The sequence below is a fragment of the Alexandromys fortis genome, unplaced genomic scaffold (assembly GCF_014885135.2).
Source record: "Alexandromys fortis isolate MF-2015 unplaced genomic scaffold, M_Fortis_MF-2015_v1.1 scaffold_93, whole genome shotgun sequence".
Classification (NCBI taxonomy): domain Eukaryota; kingdom Metazoa; phylum Chordata; class Mammalia; order Rodentia; family Cricetidae; genus Alexandromys; species Alexandromys fortis.
In genome coordinates this window covers 1,242,511-1,243,834 of record NW_026067970.1, presented here as the reverse complement: position 1 = coordinate 1,243,834, position 1,324 = coordinate 1,242,511, and the positions used below count along the sequence as shown (strand labels likewise).

At 59.7% G+C, this 1,324-nt stretch overlaps 1 protein-coding gene across 1 annotated transcript; it reads left to right on the top strand.

Annotated features, from left to right (window-relative positions):
* Window positions 1–533: 533 nt before the first annotated feature.
* LOC126509524 (glycolipid transfer protein domain-containing protein 2-like) lies at window positions 534–1,324 on the top strand. Its single transcript, XM_050155469.1, is given in 3 exon segments — window positions 534–700; window positions 786–1,011; window positions 1,013–1,324. Coding segments are annotated over 3 exon segments (624 nt in total). The 5' UTR covers window positions 534–614.

Below are 1,324 nucleotides of genomic sequence, written 5' to 3'. Positions count from 1 at the left end.
GCTAGGTGAGGTGTGCCAGCAAAGGTCATGGGGGTCTCACTGACATCCCCAGCCCGGGGACGCTGGTTCTGCCATGCACTTCCCTTCGCTATCCTCACGCTGTTATTTCTCTACACCAGTGTGCGACTCTTTCATGAGTGGCCTCTTGTGTTACCGGCTCAGAGAAGTCAGCAGTCCAGCCTGTGGGAACTCAAGCCCCCTTCTCCTCCAGCCCTTACTGCCTTGCTTCAGATCACCTCTGGTATCCTGACAGGCTGCAGGCCGGGGTTGCAGTCCGGCAACCCAGAGGGACCTCTACCTTCCCAGGTACGTTTGAGTTAAGGCCAGAGTCTGAGGACTCTGAACAAGAAAACAGGGGTCCCAGACTGAGAAGCTAAGGAAAGGAGGCTCCTCTCTGGTCCCTTCTCCCTTCAGATGATAAGAAGAACCAGGAGGAAACCCGGCTAAACCGGAGGGACAATTTTTTCAGAACCCAATAGTAGGTCAAGCAGGTTAGGAACTTTTCACCCATCTCTCTTATGCCTACCTCCCAGATCAGTCCAGAGTTGACAGCCCTGGTGGTCCCGGGGAAGGAAGAGCCTCCTTGTCTGGGGCCTCAAGGGGTGCTGGGTCGCATGATGAGCCCCTTCCTGGCCTGTTTGAGCCCCGAAGGGGATGTGGAGTTGTCTCAGTATCTGGCAGGATGGAGGGAACTACTCAGGTGAGTGGTCTCCCTCCCCAAAGCCGTCTTCCAAACGATTGATTGCTCTTTCTCAAGTCATCTCCACCTTTCCACCACCAAACAGGTTCCTAACCCCGCTTGGCTCTGTTTTCCCCTTTGCCACCAGTGAGGCCTTCGTCAAGGTGACCACCCTCGAGGTTTGCATACTTGGCCCAGCTGCTTTGCACTACGAGTCGCTGGCTAATATGGCGACGTGGGAGAGGCAAGCAGAACTACTGGAGCTACAAGGGACCGCGCCCCGGGACCAAGCCAGGGCCTCGGGTTCTCGAACGCTGCTGCTTTCGTTGCGCCGCGCTGCGCTGGTCGCAGCTCTGCCTCCACAGGGTGGCGACAGGGACGCTCGGAGGTCCGGATGCGGGCGTGCAATGCGGGGACGCCTACAGCACCGCGCTGGCCGAGCACCACCCATGGCTCATCCGCCAGGCCGCCTGCCTGGCCATCCTCGCCCTCCCGAGTCGCGGCTGCTTGCTCCAGCTGGCGTGTCCCGGAACCAGACAGGCAGATGCGCGTGTGGCCCTGGCCCAGGCCGCCCGAGTACTGGACGACGTCTACAACCGAACCCAGAGCCTGCTGACCCGCCACTGCCTGCTCCAGCTGGCTTGA